This window comes from Pristiophorus japonicus, chromosome 9 (genome assembly GCF_044704955.1).
Source record: "Pristiophorus japonicus isolate sPriJap1 chromosome 9, sPriJap1.hap1, whole genome shotgun sequence".
Classification (NCBI taxonomy): domain Eukaryota; kingdom Metazoa; phylum Chordata; class Chondrichthyes; family Pristiophoridae; genus Pristiophorus; species Pristiophorus japonicus.
Genome location: NC_091985.1, coordinates 3042375 through 3059593, shown reverse-complemented (window position 1 = coordinate 3059593; position 17219 = coordinate 3042375). Strand labels below are relative to the sequence as shown.

The following is a 17219-nucleotide window of genomic DNA, read 5'->3' as shown; positions in this document are numbered from 1 at the left end:
CCCCTGGGCCGAGACCAGACTTTCCCAGGGCCCCGTGGTCCCAGAACCTCCCCTGGGCCGAGACCAGACTTTCCCAGGGCCACGTGGTCCCAGAACCTCCCCTGGGCCAAGACCAGACTTTCCCAGGGTGCCGTGAGAGTGGAATCTCCCCTGGTGTGGGAGCACCTTCCCAGGGTCCGGCTGTTCCAAGTTGTAGCTCCCTTGCTTTCAGTCGACCCGCTCCAGGCTATCAATGATACTGTGGGGTTATGGTATTTGCCTCTATTAAACTGAAGAATTATCGGCAAGACCTGGGCCCAACTGCGGAACCAGAATTCACACAGAACACAGTCAACAGTTAATGAGACTATCAAATATTCGAGGCCTCCAAGTTTTACTGTTATAATCCGTAGGAGCTGACTCGAAATGCACAATGGCCTACTCCTGCTCCCATTTCTTGTTACAAGCTCACTGCTGCCTTTAACTGTCTCTGGCTGGCAACACCATGTTTGTCAGAGGAGCAGGAAGCCAGTCTTCAGCACTCGCCACAAACTCCATTCCCTTGTCAGTGATCCCGTCCCGTCCCTCCACTCTCTCAGGCTCAACTGCACTGTTCACAAGCTCGACATTTGATTCGACCACAAGCTGAGCTCCTGATCCAGTCTCCACCCATCACAAAGACCAGCTCCACAACACTGTACACCTGCTCCTGCCTCAGCTCCTTAACCACTCATATCCATTAGCTCCAGACTCGACTATTCCAATACTCTCTCGGCCGGCTCACGCCCTTCTATAAACTTCAGCTCATCCAACACACTGTTGCACATATTCAATCCCACACCGAGTCACCCCTGTGCTCGCAGACCTGCACTGGTTCCCCTTGCTCCAACTCATGAAATTTACACAGGATTACACGGGATATATGTCACAGAAACAGGCCATTCGGCCCAACCAGTCCATGCCGGCGTTTATGCTCCACTCGAGCCTCCTCCCGTCTTTCCTCATCTAAATCTATCCACATAACCCTCTATTCCCTTCTCCCCCATACGCTTATCTGGCCTCCCCTTAAATGCATCGATACTATTCACCTCAACCCCTCCCTGTGGCAGCGAGTTCCACATTCTCACCGCTCTGAGTAAAAGTTTCTTCTGAATTCCCTATTGGATTTCTTGGTGGCTATCTTATATTGATGGCCTCTAGTCACATTCTTCCCCATGTGGAAACATTCTCTCTCTATCCAATCGATCAAAACCTTTCATCATTTTAAAGACCTCTATTAGGCCACCCCTCAGCCTTCGCTTTTCAAGAGAAAAGAGACCCAGCCTGTCCATCCTTTCCTGATATGTATACCCTCGCATTTCTGGTATCATCCTTGTAAATCTTCTCTGCACCCTCTCCAGTGCCTCTATATCCTGTTTATAATATGGTGACCAGAACTGTACGCAGTGCTCAGTGTGGTCTAACCAAGGTTCAATACAGGTTTAGCATAACTTCCCTACTTTTCAATTCTATCCCTCCAGAAATAAACCCTAGTGCTGGGTTTGCTTTTTATGGCCTTGCTAACCTGTGTCACAACGTTCAGTGATTTGTGTATCTGTATCCGAGATCCCTTTGTTCCTCTACCTCACCCAGACTCTCACCCTCTAAGTAATAAGTGACCTCCCTATTCTTCCTACCAAAATATAATACCTCACATTTATCTGTGTTGAACTTCATTTGCCAATTCTATGCCCATTCTGCAAGTTTATTAATGGCCTCCTGTAATTTGTTGCAGTCCTCACACTTTAATCAAGTACATGCTTATTTCAAATGATTAAAGTGCATGGATTCCCTTTTCATGAACGGCATTAGCACTCAAACAGTTTACTCTAAGCAAAAGCGGATCACTAAAGATGGGGAGAAAATGAGCATCTCACACAATACCTGTACTCACTTTGTAACTCCATAGTCAATTCCGATAGTCGCCAAGTATTTTGGGACAAACCTCTTCTCGCAGTATCGCTTAATGATACAGCTCTGGAAACAAACACAATTACCGTCAGCACTTTCACCTGCACCAGAAAGGCATTGCGTACCTGAACCCCACACACAGCAGGAAAGGCCCAGGCTCCGTCCCCGGCCTGTGCTGATTGCCCAGTGTGGTACCGAGCCCCACACACAGCAGGGAAGGCCCAGGCTCCGTCCCCGGCCTGTGCTGATTGCCCAGTGTGGTACTGAGCCCCACACAGCAGGGAAGGCCCAGGCTCCATCCCCGGCCTGTGCTGATTGCCCAGTGTGGTACTGAGCCCCACACAGCAGGGAAGGCCCAGGCTCCATCCCCAGCCTGTGCTCATTACTCAGTGACTCCTGTGCGTCTTTGGGTGTCAGAAAGGGCTGGGATCAGGTTTGGTCCAGTAATTCGACTGGTTAGGCCGAATGGCCTGTTTCTGTGTTGTAACTTCTCTGCATTTCCACACCATCGCTCACCCTCAGGACTTGTATCCCCCAACTTTCACTGATGCATCTGCGAACAAGCTGCATTACCTTTCTAAGGTTCAAGAGTGTGATGGATCATTGCGACAGAAAGGCTATTAAGGGTATGAGAACACACGGATATAAAGAGTAGACCGATGATGTTGGCCGTACAGTTGGACTTATGGTGGGCCTGGTTCCCACCTGGAGCACGAAAGCAATAAACTAGTCTCAGTGTGTAGAATATATAAACAACTTCCAAAAGCCTCAGCAGGCAGTCTCTCTTACGTTTAGAATAACTCCACAAGACTGTACATCTTTAACTCAAACTGTTGTGACCTTGGTCTCTATTGTAACCCCAGAGTGAGGAGACAGCATGGTAGACTGCCTTTTATACCTACTTGCCCAGGGTGTGCAGGTGATCTTGGGTCTAGAAACATAGAAACATAGAAAATAGGTGCAGGAGTAGGCCATTCGGCCCTTCGAGCCTGCATTGCCATTCAATGAGTTCATGGCTGAACATGCAACTTCAGTACCCCATTCCTGCTTTCTCGTCATACCCCTTGATTCCCCTAGTAGTAAGGATATGTCAGTCCCTCCATCCCAGGAATCAGTCTGGTGAACCTTCGCTGCACTCCCTCAATAGCAAGAATGTCCTTCCTCAAGTTAGGAGACCAAAACTGTACACAATACTCCAGGTGTGGCCTCACCAAGGCCCTGTATAACTGTAGTAACACCTCCCTGCCCCTGTACTCAAATCCCCTCGCTATGAAGGCCAACATGCCATTTACTTTCTGAACCGCCTGCTGTACCTGCATGCCAACCTTCAATGACTGATGTACCATGACACCCAGGTCTCGTTGCACCTCCCCTTTTCCTAATCTGTCACCATTCAGATAATAGTCTGTCTCTCTGTTTTTACAACTAAAGTGGATAACCTCACATTTATCCACATTATACTTCATCTGCCATGCATATGCCCACTCACCTAACCTATCCAAGTCACTGCAGCCTCATAGCATCCTCCTTGCAGCTCACACTGCCACCCAACTTAGTGTCATCCGCAAATTTGGAGATACTACATTTAATCCCCTCGTCTAAATCATTAATGTACAGTGTAAACAGCTGGGGCCCCAGCACAGAACCTTGCGGTACCCCACTAGTCACTGCCTGTCATTCTGAAAAGTACCCATTTACTCCTACTCTTTGCTTCCTGTCTGACAACCAGTTCTCAATCCACGTCAGCATACTACCCCCAATCCCATGTGCTTTAACTTTGTACATTAATCTCTTGTGTGGGACCTTGTTGAAAGCCTTCTGAAAGTCCAAATACATCACATCAACTGGTTCTCCCTTGTCCCCTCTACTGGAAACATCCTCAAAAAATTCCAGAAGATTTGTCAAGCATGATTTCCCTTTCACAAATCCATGCTGACTTGGACCTATCATGTCACCTCTTTCCAAATGCGCTGCTATGACATCCTTAATAATTGATTCCATCATTTTACCCACTACCAATGTCAGGCTGACCGGTCTATAATTCCCCGTTTTCTCTCTCCCTCCACTCCATAGGAACTGATCCAGAGTCTATGGAATGTTGGAAAATGACTGTCAAAGCATCTGCTATTTCCAAGGCCACCTCCTTAAGTACTCTGGGATGCAGTCCATCAGGCCCTGGGGATTTATCGTCCTTCAATCCCATCAATTTCCCCAACACAATTTCCCGACTAATAAGGATTTCCCTCAGTTCCTCCTTCTTACTCGACCCTTTGACCCCTTTTATATCCGGAAGGTTGTTTGTGTCCTCCTCAGTGAATACCGAACCACAGGTTTCCCACAGGTGTGGTCCCTGGTGGCAAGTCTTACACATTGGTGATGTTTACATATATAACAGTCTGCATCTAGCATATCACAAAATCACAGTGAATGAATACAGCCCTTCAGCCCATCGGGTCTGGTCCTTCCACAATACCAACACTTCCATGTTCACGTCACAGTACCCAGCCGCCTCGTGTACGAGTCTGGTCTCTGCACAACGACGTGTATTTATATAGCATCTTTAAGGTATTAAAACGTCCCAAGACTTCACAGAAATGCTCCACCATCGTCCAGCTGGGTGGGACTGCACTCGCCTGGTTCCATTCTTATCCATCTAATCGTAGTCAGAGAATCTCCTGCAACGACTTCTCTTCCCGCCCCCGCATCGTTACCCCTGGTGTCCCCCAGGATCTATCCTTGGCCCCTCATATTTCTCATCTACATGTTGCCCCTTGGTGACATCATCTGAAAACACAGCGTCAGTTTCCACATGTACGCTGAGACACCCAGCTCTACCTCACCCCCACTTCTCTCCACCCCTCCTCGGTCTCTAAATTGTCAGATTGCGTGTCCCACATCCAGTTCTGGATGAACAGAAATTTTCTCCAATAGAATATTGGGAAGACCGAAGCCATTGTTTTCAGTCCCCACCACAAACTGCGTTCCCTAGCCACTGACTCCATCCCTCTCCCCAACCTCTGTCTGAGGCTGAACCAGACTGTTCACAACCTTGGTGTCATATTTGACCCTCAAATGAGCTTTCGACTACATATCCGCAGCATAACTAAAACCGCCTATTTCCACCTCCGTAACATCGCCTGTTTCTACCCCTGCCTCAGCTCATCCGCTGCTGAAGCCCTCATACATGCCTTTGTTACCTCTGGACATGACTATTCCAACGCACTCCTGGCTGGCCTCCCACATTCTACCCGACGTAAGCTAGAGGTGATCCAAAACTCAGCAGCCAGTGTCCTAGCTCGCACCAAGTCCCGCTCACCCATCACTCCGTGTGCTCGCTGACTTATATTGGCTTCCAAGTTAAGCAATGCCTCAATTTCAAAACTATCATCCTTATTTTCAAATCCCTCCATGGCCTTGCCCCTCCCTATCTCTGTAATCTCCTCCAGACCCACAACCCCACCCCCCACCCCGAAAGAGATGTCTGGATTCCTCCAATTCTGACCTCGAGCATCCTTGATTTTAAAATCGCTCAACCATTGGTGGCCGTGCCTTCCGCTGTCTGGGTCCCAAGCTCTCAAACTCCCTGCCTAAACCTCTCCGCCTCTCTATCCTCCTTCAAGTCGCTCCTTAAAACATATCTCTTTGACCAAGCTTTTAGTCACCTGCACTAATTTCTCCTTATGTGGTTCGGTGTCAAATAATGATCGCATAATACTCCTGTGAAGCGCCTTGGAACATTTCACTACATTAAAAGTGCTATATAGAATCATGGAAATTTACAACACGGAAGGAGGCCATTTCGGCCCATCATATCCGCGCCGGCCGACCAAGAGTTATCCAGCCTAATCCCACTTTCCTGACCTTGGTCCGTAGTCCTGTAGGCTACGGTACTTTAAGTGCACATCCAAGTATTTTTTAAATGTGGTGAGGGTTTCTGCCTCTACCACCCTTTCAGTGAGTTCCAGATCCCCAACATATGAAGAAATCTCCCCTCTAAACATCCCCCAATTACTTTAAATCTATGCCCCCTGGTTGTTGACCCCTCTGCCAAGGTAAACAGGTCCTTCCTATCCACTCTATCCAGGGCCCTCAGAATTTTATATACCTCAATCAGGTCTCCCCTCAGCCTCCTCTGTTCCAAAGAAAACAGATCCAGTAACTCCAATCTTTCCTCATATAAATACAAGTTATCATCAAACAGAATTTGACACGAGCCACATAAGGAGATATTCGGGCAGACTTGGTCAAAGAGATAGGTTTTTCGGAGCATCTTAAAAGGAGGAGAGAGAGGTGAAGGGAGAGAATTTCAGAGCTTGGGGACTCTGCAGCCAAAGGCTCAGTTGCCAAATGTGGAGTTACTAAAATCAGAGATGTTCAAGACATCAGAATTGGCGGAGTGCAGAGATCCCGGCCGGGGGGGGGGGGGGGGGGCGGGGGCTGGAGAGGTTAGAGAGATAGGGAGGGGCGAAGCCATGGAGAGATTTGAAAACCAGGATGAGAATTTTAAAATCGAGGCATTGCTTAACCGGAAGCCAATATAGGTCTCCGAGCACAGGGATGATGGGGGAGCGGGACTTGGTACGAGTTAGGACACGGGCGGCAGTCTTGGACAACCTCAGGTTTATAGAAGGTAGCACTAGGGAGGCCAGCCAGGAGAGCGTGGAATAGTCACGGCTAAAGGTAACAAAGGCATGGATGAAGGTTTCAGCGGCAAATAAGCTGAGGTGGGGCAGAGTCGGCCGATGTTAGCGGTCTTCGTGAAGGCGCGGATGTGTGGCAAGAAGCTCATCTCGGTGTCAAGTACAACACCAAGGTTGCAAACAGTCTGGTTCAGCCGCAGACAATTGCCAGGGAGCACTTTCTCACCACTGCACTATCACTTTTGGCTCGTATCTAAAGTTGGGTTTTCAGACTTCAGACAGACTCGGAGAGTGACAGGTTCTATCCTTGGTCTATGCTAATCTCAGCCTGGGCAGCCATGCAGATACGACAATTGGCCTCTGTGTCCCCAGCAGACGAGGACAGCATCTAGTTGGGTGGTGATGCTCCCTGTGGTGAATAGCTGCCAACACTCATCATCTAGGCTCACAACAGAAAACCAGCGCTCGAGTGTCTGTAGGGCCCAACCCTGGCATACAGGTCACTTCCTTCAGCAGGGCACAGTTTGGGGTTTGGGGGGGGGGGGGTGTGGAGCTGAGTGGGGCAAGCCCCCAATGTATTCACTTGAAGCAGATGGCACAGGAAGAAGGAAAGCTGAGATCCAGCTTCGAGAGTTTAGCTGCGTAGTTGACAAGAAGCCCGGCTGTGAGCAAGTTAGAGCAGCTGTGGACACCAGTTCAGGGTTTATTTATTTTTGGTGACATTTTGTGCTGGAGGATCAGTAATTTTTCATATCCATCACCCAATACCAACATCAAGTACACCCAGGCCAGGTACACACAAGCTAGGCAACAGAAATGGCTATAAGCCCAACATTAACACGTTAGATCTCTGACACAGAGTAGTACAAGGGAACCTAAAAATAAGTCAATGGAAGGAATTTGGTAGATTTAATAGAAGTTTAAAAAACGGTAATGGTGAAAGTAATGGGACTTAAGACAAATCTCCAGGACCTGAAGCTTTCCACCCAGAGTATTAAACAAACCAGGTAAGGAAATTGCAGGCACATGAATCATAATTTTCCAAAGATTCAGGAATTGGATTGGAAAATTGTAAATGCTGCTCCATTATTTAAGAAAGGAGGGAAAAAGAAGCCAGGTAACTACAGACCTGAGAGTTTAACATCAGTTCTGGGGAAGTGACTGGAATCTATCATCAGAGAAAAAGTGACTGAGCATTTGTGCCAGGTATCACAAAATTACATAGAATTTACAGCACAGAAAAATACCATCTCAGCCCAATGGGCGAGTGTTGGAGCAGCACCTCACACTGATCAAAGAGTCAGTCCGCATCATCATCGGCAGTCCCTCGGAGTCGAGGATGACGCTTCCACTCTCAAAGTTTCTTAGATGGCTGACGAGGTATTACAGGTGGGGCAGTCGTTAAAGGAAAGGTGGGTGGGGAGTCTGGTTTGCTGCACGCTCCTTCCGCTGCCTGCGCTTGATTTCTGCACGCTCTCAGCGATGAGACTCGAGGTGCTCAGCGCCCTCCCGGATGCACTTCCTCCACTTAGGGCGATCTTTGGCCAGAGACTCCCAGATGCTGGTGGGGATGTTGCACTTTATCAAGGAGGCTTTGAAGGTGGCCTTAAATCATTTCCTCTGCTCAACTGGGGCTCGCTTGCCATGATGAAGTGCTTGCTTTGGGAGTCTCGTGTCGGGCATGCGGACGACGTGGCCCGCCCAACAGAGCTGGTCGAGTGTGATCAGTGCTTTGATGCTGGGGATGTTGGCCTGGGCGAGAACACGGACGTTGGTGCACCTAACCTGCCAGTGGATTTGCAGGACCTTATGGAGGTAGCGCTGGTGGTACTTCTCCAGCATTTTGAGATGTCTGCTGTATATAGTCCACGTCTCCGAGCCATATAGGAGGGTGGGTATCATTACAGCCCTGTAGACCATAAGCTTGGTGCCAGATTTGAGGTCCTGGTCTTCAAACACCCTCTTCCTCAGGCGACCGAAGGCTGCACTGGCGCATTGAAGGCAGTGTTGGATGTCGTCATCGATGTCTGCCCTTGCTGACAGTAGGCTCCTGAGGTATGGAAAGTGGTCCATGTTGACCAAGGCCGTGTCGTGGATTTTGATGACCGGGGTGCAGTGCTGTGTGGCGGGGTCAGGTTGGTAGAGGACCTTTGACTTACAGATGTTTCGTGTAAGGCCCATGTTTTCTGAATTAGTCTGCATTGGTGATTCAATTTTTTGAGGAAGTCTATAGCATGCTGTCGATATGAACTTCTAGAAGTCCTTTGCTAAGGTTCCGAACAAGAGATTAAAAAGCGCATAGGATTGGAGGCATCTTGTGACATGAGTTGGTAAAGTGTCAGCCATGGCTCAGAAGTGCCACTCTCGCCCGAGTCATAAGGTCATGGATTCGAGGCCCACTCCAGTGACCTGAGCATAAAATTAGGGAGTGCCGCACTGTGAGAGGGGCAGTGCTGAGGGAGCGCCGCACTGTCGGAGGGGCAGTGCTGAGGGAGCGCCGCACTGTCGGAGGGGCAGTGCTGAGGGAGCGCTCCAGCTACGAAAAAGACAAAGGCACACCCAGCCCAGTCAACCTTCTAATGTTTTCCTCGCGAACGTCTGGGGATTTTTCCTGAATTGGGAGAGCTGTGCCACAGACTAGTCGAACAACAGCCTGACATCGTCATACTCTAAGAATCATACCTTTCAGCCCATGACCAGACTCCTCCATCACCATCCTTGGGTGTGTCCTGTCCTATCAGCAGAACAGATCCACCCGAGGTGGCAACACAGTGGTATACAGTCTGGAGGGAGTGGCCCTGGGAGTACTCAACATTGACTCTGGACCCCATGAAGTCTCATGGCTTCAGGTCAAGCATGGGCAAGGAAACCTCCTGCTGATTACCACCTCCCGCCCTCCCCCAGCTGAAGAATCAGTATCCTCCATGTTAAACACCACTTGGAAGAAGCACTGAGGGTAGAAAGGGCACAGAATGAACTCTGGGTGTCCATCACCAAGAGTGGCTCGGTAGCACCACTACTGACCGAGCCCTGAAGGACATAGCTGCCAGACTGGGCCTGCAGTAGGTGGTGAGAGAACCAACACGACCGAAAAACCAACTTGATCTCGTCCTCACCAATCTCCCTGTCGGAGATGCATCTGTCCCTGACAGCATTGGTAGCAGTGACCACCGCAGTCGTTGTGGAGACAAAGTCCCGTCTTCACACTGAGGACACCCACCATCGTGTTGTGTGGCACTACCACCGTGCTAAATGGGATAGATTCAGAACAGATCTAACAGCTCAAAACCGAGCATCCATGAGGCACTGTGGGCCATCAGCAGCAGCAGTATTGTATTCCACCACAATCTGTAACCTCATGGCCCGGCATATCCCTCACTCTACCATTACCATCAAGCCAGAAGACCAACCCTGGTTCAATGAGGAGTGTAGAAGATCATGCCAGGAGTAGCACCAGGCATACCTAAAAATGAGGTGCCAACCTGGGGAAGATGCAACATAGGACTACATGCATGCTAAACAGCGGAAGCAGCATGCTATAGACAGGAGTAAGCGATCCCACAATTAACAGATCAGATCAAAGCTCTGCAGTCCTGCCACATCCAGTCGTGAATGGTGGTGGACAATTAAACAACTAATGGGAGGCTGAGGCTCCATGAATATTCCCATTCTCAATGATGGTGGAACCCAGCACGTGAGTGCAACCAGAAGTGCTGAGGGGAAGATCCATATCGGCCTCCTCCTGAGGTCCCCACCATCACAGAAGCCTGTCTTCAGCCAATTCGATTCACTCCATGGGAATACAGTAAAGGCTATGGGTCCTAACAACATCCCGGCTGTTGTGCTGAAGACTTGTGCTCCAGAACTAGCCGTGCCTCTAGCCAAGCTGTTCCAGTCCAGCTACAACACTGGCATCAACCCAACAATGTGGAAAACTGCCCAGGTATGTCCTGTCCACAAAAAGCAGGACACATCCAATCCGGCCAATTACTGCCCAATCTACTCTCAATCATCAGCAAAGTGATGGAAGGTGTCTTTGACAGTGCTATAAAGTGGCACTTGCTCACCAATAACCTGCTCACTGATGCTCAGTTTGGGTTCTGCCAGGGCCACTCAGCTCCAGATCTCATTACAGCCTCCATCCAAACATGGACACAAGAGCTGAATTCCAAAGGTGAGGTGAGAGTAACTATCCTTGACATCAAGGCAGCACTTGACCAAGTGTGGCACCAAGGAGCCAGAGTTAAACATAGAAACATAGAAACATAGAAAATAGGTGCAGGAGTAGGCCATTCGGCCCTTCTAGCCTGCACCGCCATTCAATGAGTTCATGGCTGAACATTCAACTTCAGTACCCCATTCCTGCTTTCTCGCCATACCCCTTGATCCCCCTAGTAGTAAGGACCTCATCTAACTCCTTTTTGAATATATTTAGTGAATTGGCCTCAACAACTTTCTGTGGTAGAGAATTCCACAGGTTCACCACCCTCTGGGTGAAGAAGTTCCTCCGCATCTCGGTCCTAAATGGCTTACCCCTTATCCTTAGACTGTGACCTCTGGTTCTGGACTTCCCCAACATTGGGAACATTCTTCCTGCATCTAACCTGTCTAACCCCGTCAGAATTTTAAATGTTTCTATGAGGTCCCCTCTCATTCTTCTGAACTCCAGTGAATACAAGCCCAGTTGATCCAGTCTTTCTTGATAGGTCAGTCCCGCCATCCCAGGAATCAGTCTGGTGAACTTTCGCTGCACTCCCTCAATAGCAAGAATGTCCTTCCTCAGGTTAGGAGACCAAAACTGTACACAATACTCCAGGTGTGGCCTCACCAATGCCCTGTAAACTGTAGCAACACCTCCCTGCCCCTGTACTCAAATCCCCTTGCTATGAAGGCCAACATGCCATTTGCTTTCTTAACCGCCTGCTGTACCTGCATGCCAACCTTCAATGACTGATGTACCACGACACCCAGGTCTCTTTGCACCTCCCCTTTTCCTAATCTGTCACCATTCAGATAATAGTCTGTCTCTCTGTTTTTACCACCAAAGTGGATAACCTCACATTTATCCACATTATACTTCATCTGCCATGCATTTGCCCACTCACCTAACCTATCCAAGTCGCTCTGCAGCCTCACAGCATCCTCCTCGCAGCTCACACTGCCACCCAACTTAGTGTCATCCGCAAATTTGGAGATACTACATTTAATCCCCTTGTCTAAATCATTAATGTACAGTGTAAACAGCTGGGGCCCCAGCACAGAACCTTGCAGTACCCCACTAGTCACTGCCTGCCATTCTGAAAAGTACCCATTTACTCCTACTCTTTGCTTCCTGTCTGACAACCAGTTCTCAATCCATGTCAGCACACTACCCCCAATCCCATGTGCTCTAACTTTGCACATCAATCTCTTGTGTGGGACCTTGTCAAACGCCTTCTGAAAGTCCAAATATAAAAAAGGAGGCAGACAGAAAGCAGGAAACTATCGACCAGTTAGCCCAACATCTGTCGTTGGGAAAATGCTGGAGTCCATTATTAAGGAAGCAGTCGTAAGTCATTTGGAAAAGCATAATACAGTCAAGCAGAGTCAGCATGGTTTTATGAAAGGGAAGTCATGTTTGACAAATTTGCTGGAGTCCTTTGAGGATGTAATGAGCAGGGTGGATAAGAGGGAAATCAGTGGATGTGGTGTATTTGGATTTCAAGAAGGCGTTCGATAAGGTGCCACATGAAAGGTTACTGCACAAGATAAAAGCTCACGGGGTTGGGGGCAATATATTAGCATGGAGAGAGAATTGGCTAACTAACAGAAAACAGAGTCAGGATAAATGGGTAATTTTCCGGTTGGCGAACAGTGACTAGAGGGGTGTCACAGGGATCGGTGCTGGGTCCTCAACTATTTACAATCTATATTAATGACTTGGAAGAAAGGACCGAGTGTAATGTAGCCAAGTTTGCTGATGATACAAAGATGGGTGGGAAAGCAAGTTGTGAAGAGGACCCAAGGAGTCTGCAAAAGGATAAAGACACGCTAAGTAAGTAAGCAAAAATTTGGCAGACGGAGTGTAATGTGGGAAAGTGTGAGGTTATGCACTTTGGTAGGAAAAATAAAAGAACTAATTATTATTTAAATGGAGAGAGATTACAAAATGCTGTAGTACAGAGGGACTTGGAAGTCCTTGTGCATGAAACATAAAAAGTTAGAGTGCAGGTACAACAAGTGATCAGGAAGGCCAATGGAATGTTGGCCTTTATTGCAAGGGGGAAGAGTGTATAAAAGCAGAGAAGTCCTGCTACAACTGTACAGGGTATTGGTGAGGCCACACCTGGAGTACTGCGTGCAATTTTTGTCACCGTATTTAAGGAGGGATCATCTTCTTCGGCAGTCCCTCGGAGTTGAGGATGACTTGCTTCCGCACTAAAAATGAGTTCTCAGGCGACTGATGAGTCCAATGTGAGACCCACACTCTGTCATAGGCGGGGCAGACGGTGGTTGAAGGAATGGGTGGGTGGAGTGCTTGGGTTGGGGTGCACTCTTTCCGCTGTCTACGCTTAGCTTCAGCTTGCTCCCTGCGAAGAAACTCGAGGTGTTCAGTGCCTTCCCGGATGCTTTTATTCCACTTGCAGCGATCTTGGGCCAGGGATTCCAGGTGTCAGGAGGATTTGAAGTTGACCTTGCATTGGAGACAGTTCAGAGAAGGTTCACGAGGTTGATTCCTGAGACAAAGAGATTGACTTATGAAGAAAGATTGTGCAGGTTGGGCCTATATGGATTCACTCTGGAGCACTGCGTTGCTGAGGATGTCGTGAAGAGCACGTTTAGTGAGTTGGTCACACCGCAGGTAAAGGTTACACACAAACAGATAGGAAATGGGTGACCAGCAGGAAGAGCAGTGGAAGGAAGGTAGTGCAGGGGTCCCCTGCGGTCATCTCCCTCCAAAACAGATATACCATTTTGGGTACTTTTGGGGGAGGTGGCTCATCAGGGGAAGGCAGCAGCAGCCAAGTTCATGGCACCAGGGATGGCTCTGCTGCACAGGAGGGCAGGAAAAAGAGTGGGAGAGCTATAGTGATAGGGGATTCTAATGTAAGGGGAATAGATAGGCGTTCCGCAAACGTGACTCCAGGATGGCATGTTGCCTCCCTGGTGCAAGGATGACTCAGAGCAGCTGCAGGGCATTCTGGAGGGGGAGGGTGAACAGCCAGTTGTCGTGGTGCATATAGGTACCAACGATATAGGTAAAAAAACGGGATGAGGTCCTACAAGCTGAATTTAGGGAGCAAGGAGTTAAATTAAAAAGTAGGACCTCAAAAGGTAGTAATCTCAGGATTGTTACAAGTGCCACATGCTAGTCAGAGTAGAAATAGCAGGATAGTTAAGATGAATACATCGCTTGAGGAATGGTGCAAGAGTGAGGGAGTGAAATTCCTGGGACATTGGAACCGGTTCTGGGGGAGGTGGGACCAGTACAAACCGGACGGTCTGCACCTGGGCAGGACCGGAACCAATGTCCTAGGGGGAGTGTTTGCTAGTGCTGTTGGGGAGGAGTTAAACTAATATGGCAGGGGGATGGGAACCTATACAGGGAGACAGAGGGAAGTAGAATGGGGGTAGAAGCAAAAGGTAGAAAGGAGATAAGGAAAAGTGGAGGGCAGAAAAATCAAAGAAAAAATCAAAAAGGGCCACATTACAGCAAAATTCTAAAGGGACAAAGTGTGTTAAAAAGACAAGCCTGATGGTTCTGTCTCTCAATGCGCGAAGCATTCGTAATGAGGTGGATGAATTAACTGCGCAGATAGCTGTTAACGGATATGACGTAATTGGGATTACAGAGTCATGGCTCCAGGGTGACCAAGGCTGGGAACTCAACATCCAGGGGTATTCAATATTCAGGAAGGATAGACAGAAAGGAAAAGGAAGTGGGGTAACATTGCTGGTTAAGGAGGAGATTAACGCAATAGTAAGGAGGGACATTAGCTTGGATGATGTGGAATCTGTATGGGTGGAGCTGCGGAACACCAAATGGCAGAAAATGTTAGTGGGAGTTGTGTACAGACCACCAAACAGTGGTAGTGAGGTTGGGGATGGCATCAAACAGGAAATTAGGGATGTGTGCAATAAAGGTACAGCAGTTATCATGGGTGACTTTAATCTACATATAGATTGGGCTAACCAAACTGGTAGCAATACGGTGGAGGAGGATTTCCTGGAGTGTATAAGGGATGGTTTTCGAGACCGATATGTCGAGGAACCAACTAGAGAGCTGGCCATCGTAGACCGGTGATGTGTAATGAGATAGGATTAATTAGTAATCTTGTTGTGCAAGGCCCCTTAGGGAAGAGTGATCATAATATGGTAGAATTCTTCATTAAGATGGAGAGTGACACAGTTAATTCAGAGACTAGGGTCCTGAACTTAAAGAAAGATAACTTCGATGGTGTGAGACGTGAATTGGCTAGGATAGACTGGCGAATGATACTTAAAGGGTTGACGATGGATAAGCAATGGCAGACATTTAAAGATCACATGTATGAACTTCAACAATTGTACATCCCTGTGTGGCGTAAAAATAAAACGGGGAAGGTGGCTCAACCGTGGCTAACAAGGGAAATTAGGGATAGTGTTAAATCCAAGGAAGAGGCATATAAATTGGCTAGAAAAAGCAGCAAACCTGAGGACTGGGAGAAATTTAGAATTCAGCAGAGGAGGACAAAGGGTTTAATTAGGAGGGGGAAAATAGGGTATGAGAGTAAGTTTGCAGGAAACATAAAAACTGACTGCAAAAACTTCTATAGATATGTGAAGAGAAAAATATTAGTGAAGACAAAAGTAGGTCCCTTGCAGTCAGAATCAGGTGAATTTATAATGGGGAACAAAGAAATGGCAGGCCAATTGAACAAATACTTTGGTTCTGTCTTCACGAAGGAAGACATAAATAACCTTCCGGAAATACTAGCGGAGCGAGGGTCTAGCGTGAAGGAGGATCTGAAGGAAATCCTTACTGGTCAGGAAATTGTGTTTGGGAAATTGATGGGATTGAAAGCCGATAAATACCCAGGGCCCGATAGTCTGCATCCCAGAGTACGTAACGAACTGGGCCTGGAAATAGTGGATGCATTGGTGATCATTGTCCAACATTCTATTGACTCTGGATCAGTTCCTATGGATTGGAGGGCAGCTAATGTAACACCACTTTTTAAAAAGGGAGCGAGAGAAAACAGGGAATTACAGACCGGATAGCCTGACATCGGTAGTCGGGAAAATGTTGGAATCAATTATTAAAGATGTAATAGCAGCGCATTTGGAAAGCAGTGACAGGATCGGTCCAAGTCAGGATGGATTTATGAAAGGGAAATCATGCTCGACAAATCTTCTAGAATTTTTTGAGGATGTAACTAGTGGAGTGGACAAGGGAGAACCAGTGGATGTGGTGTATTTGGACTTTCAAAAGGCTTTTGACAAGGTCCCACACAAGAAATTAGTGTGCAAAATTAAAGCACATGGTATCTAGAAACATAGAAAATAGGTGCAGGAGTAGGCCATTCGGCCCTTCGAGCCTGCACCACCATTCAATAAGATCATGGCTGATCATTCACCTCAGTACCCCTTTCTTGCTTTCTCTCCATACCCCTTGATCCCTTTAGCCTCAAGGGTCATATCGAATCTCTTCTTGAATATATCCAATGAACTGGCATCAACAACTCTCTGCGGTAGGGAATTCCAAAGGTTAATAACTCTCTGAGTGAAGAAGCTTCTCCTCATCTCAGTCCAAAATGGCTTACCCCTTATCCTTAGACTGTGTCCCCTGGTTCTGGACTTCCCCAACATTGGGAACATTCTTCCTGCATCTAACCTGTCCAGTCCCGTCAGAATTTTATATGTTTCTATGAGATCCCTTCTCATCCTTCTAAACTCCAGTGAATACAGGCCGAGTCGATCCAGTCTCTCCTCATATGTCAGTCCTGCCATCCTGGGAATCAGTCTGGAGAACCTTCTCTGCACTCCCTCAATAGCAAGAATGTCCTTCCTCAGATTGGGAGACCAAAACTGAACACAATATTCCAGGTGATGCCTCACCAAGGCCCTGTACAACTGCAGTAAGACCTCCCTGCTCCTATACCCAAATCCCCTAGCTATGAAGGCCAACATACCATTTGCCTTCTTTACCGCCTGGTGTACCTGCATGCCAACTTTCAATGACTGATGTACCATGACACCCAGGTCTCGTTGCACCTCCCCTTTTCCTAAACTGCCGCCATTCAGATAATATTCTGCCTTCATGTTTTTACCCGCAAAGTGGATTTGTCCACATTATACTGCATCTGCCATGCATTTGCACTCTCACCTAACCTGTCCAAGTCACCCTGCAGCCTCTTCACGTCCTCCTCACAGCTCACACCGCCACCAAGCTTAGTGTTATCTACAAACTTGGATATATTACACTCAATTCCTAAATCATTAATGTATATTGTAAATAGCTTGGGTCCCAGCATTGAGCCCTGCGGCACCCCACTAGTCACTGCCTGCCATTCTGAAAAGGACCCGTTTATCCCGACTCTCTGCTTCCTGTCTGCCAACCAGTTCTCTATCCAAGTAAGTACATTATCTCCAATACTAGGTGCTTTAATTTTGCACACCAATCTCTTGTGT

The 17219-nt window shown here is 47.9% G+C and overlaps 1 protein-coding gene across 3 annotated transcripts in view; it reads right to left on the bottom strand.

The window, feature by feature from the left end:
* dnajc27 (DnaJ (Hsp40) homolog, subfamily C, member 27) overlaps positions 1 to 17219 on the bottom strand; it is a 75203-nt gene that overhangs the window by 38092 nt on the left and 19892 nt on the right. For all 3 annotated transcript variants that reach the window (XM_070889018.1, XM_070889017.1, XM_070889019.1), the window contains one exon: positions 1913 to 1995. In XM_070889018.1, the coding sequence (XP_070745119.1) occupies positions 1913 to 1995 (83 nt within the window). The remainder of the gene's footprint in view (positions 1 to 1912; positions 1996 to 17219) is intronic.